At 38.8% G+C, this 1284-nt stretch overlaps 1 protein-coding gene across 1 annotated transcript; it reads left to right on the top strand.

Annotated features, from left to right (window-relative positions):
• Positions 1-203: 203 nt before the first annotated feature.
• Positions 204-863, top strand: LOC112100802. Its single transcript, XM_024190637.1, has one exon. It carries the CDS (start codon positions 204-206, stop codon positions 861-863), a length of 660 nt encoding a protein of 219 aa, XP_024046405.1.
• The last annotated feature ends 421 nt before the right edge of the window (positions 864-1284 follow it).

Genomic DNA, 1284 nt, shown 5'->3' on the forward strand with positions numbered 1-1284 from the left:
ACCAAGTGGCTATGCAGATAAGATTCCCAAATCTTCCAAGCTGTTCCACCAGCTCGCAATGGAGTGCAATCTGGAAGCTTGAAATACCAAAAAAGATAAAAATATTTTTGTGAAGAGCAGCCCAAGATTTATTGCCAACAGTGGAAAAAATATGGAAGAGAAGGATTTTACAGGAGCCAACTTGCCAAATTTGCTGCTGTAAAATGGAGTCCATTTCTCATGCTCTGTTGGAGTGCAAAATGGCAAGGAAGATTTGGAAAGATGCTCAATTAATAGTTGGATCTCAAGGGGAGAACAATCAAGACATAAGTGGATTACTTCAAATTTTGTCCCACCAGCAAGCTAATATCGAAGGGGCTTTGGTGGCTGCGTTGCTATGGGTTATTTGGAATGCAAGAAACAAATGGTTGTTTGAGGGCAAAAAAGAAAATCCAATTATAGTAGTGGTGCGGGCAGAATCTGTTGTTGAGTCTTATAGGAAAGTTAAACAACCTGAGAGAAACTTTGTGGGGAATCAGAAGGCAGAGAAGTTGAACCAGTGGTACCCTCCCCCAAAAGATTGGCTAAAAATCAATGTGGACGCAACTGTGGATGCAAACAAACAAAAGGCAGGCCTAGGGGTTGTAATCAGAGACCAGGAGGGAATTTGCAAAGCGGCTGCTGTCAAAACATCCAAGTTTTTTGGCAGCGTGGCAATGGCTGAAGCTACAACCATGGAGTGGGGCTTACAAGTAGCACTAAGAGTTGGTGTTACAGCTGGGATTTTCGAATCTGATTCATTAGAAGTAGTTGAACTAGTCAACAAGAGGACAAGTAATATGTCTGAAATTTTCTGGGTGATCTCTGAAATTCTGGAATCATGAAGAATTTCCAGAATTTCAAAGCTCAACACATCCCTAGAACATGTAATGGCATAGCTCATGGTTTGGCTAAAGCAGCCTTGCAAAGGAATGAATCTGTAATTTGGTTGGATGAATTTCCAACAGACATCATGTATTCGTTTTTCAGATAATCTATTGAAAGGCATACTTTCTTTTCAAAATAAATAAATATATTTATTTATTTATTTATTTACTTATTTTGAAAAGTCCAGTAAGAAAATAGGAAAACAGAGCCACATAAAGGATAGTGTAATATCGAATAGAGACTTTATGTTTAAAAACTTGTGTTTTAGTCAAACTCTGTTGGTGTGGTGAGTGTTACCTCTGTGTGCCTTGGTAGTATTTGGTCATAAGTCCCGATTAGGTTGAAGGGCAGTAAAACCAACAGAATAGTGTAATAATG

The sequence above is a fragment of the Citrus clementina genome, unplaced genomic scaffold (genome assembly GCF_000493195.1).
Source record: "Citrus clementina cultivar Clemenules unplaced genomic scaffold, Citrus_clementina_v1.0 scaffold_2, whole genome shotgun sequence".
NCBI classification, from domain to species: domain Eukaryota; kingdom Viridiplantae; phylum Streptophyta; class Magnoliopsida; order Sapindales; family Rutaceae; genus Citrus; species Citrus x clementina.

Excerpts from the sequence above, each read along its gene's own strand:
- LOC112100802 (XM_024190637.1), top strand. The coding sequence starts at position 204 with ATGGAGTCCATTTCTCATGCTCTGTTGGAGTGCAAAATGGCAAGGAAG.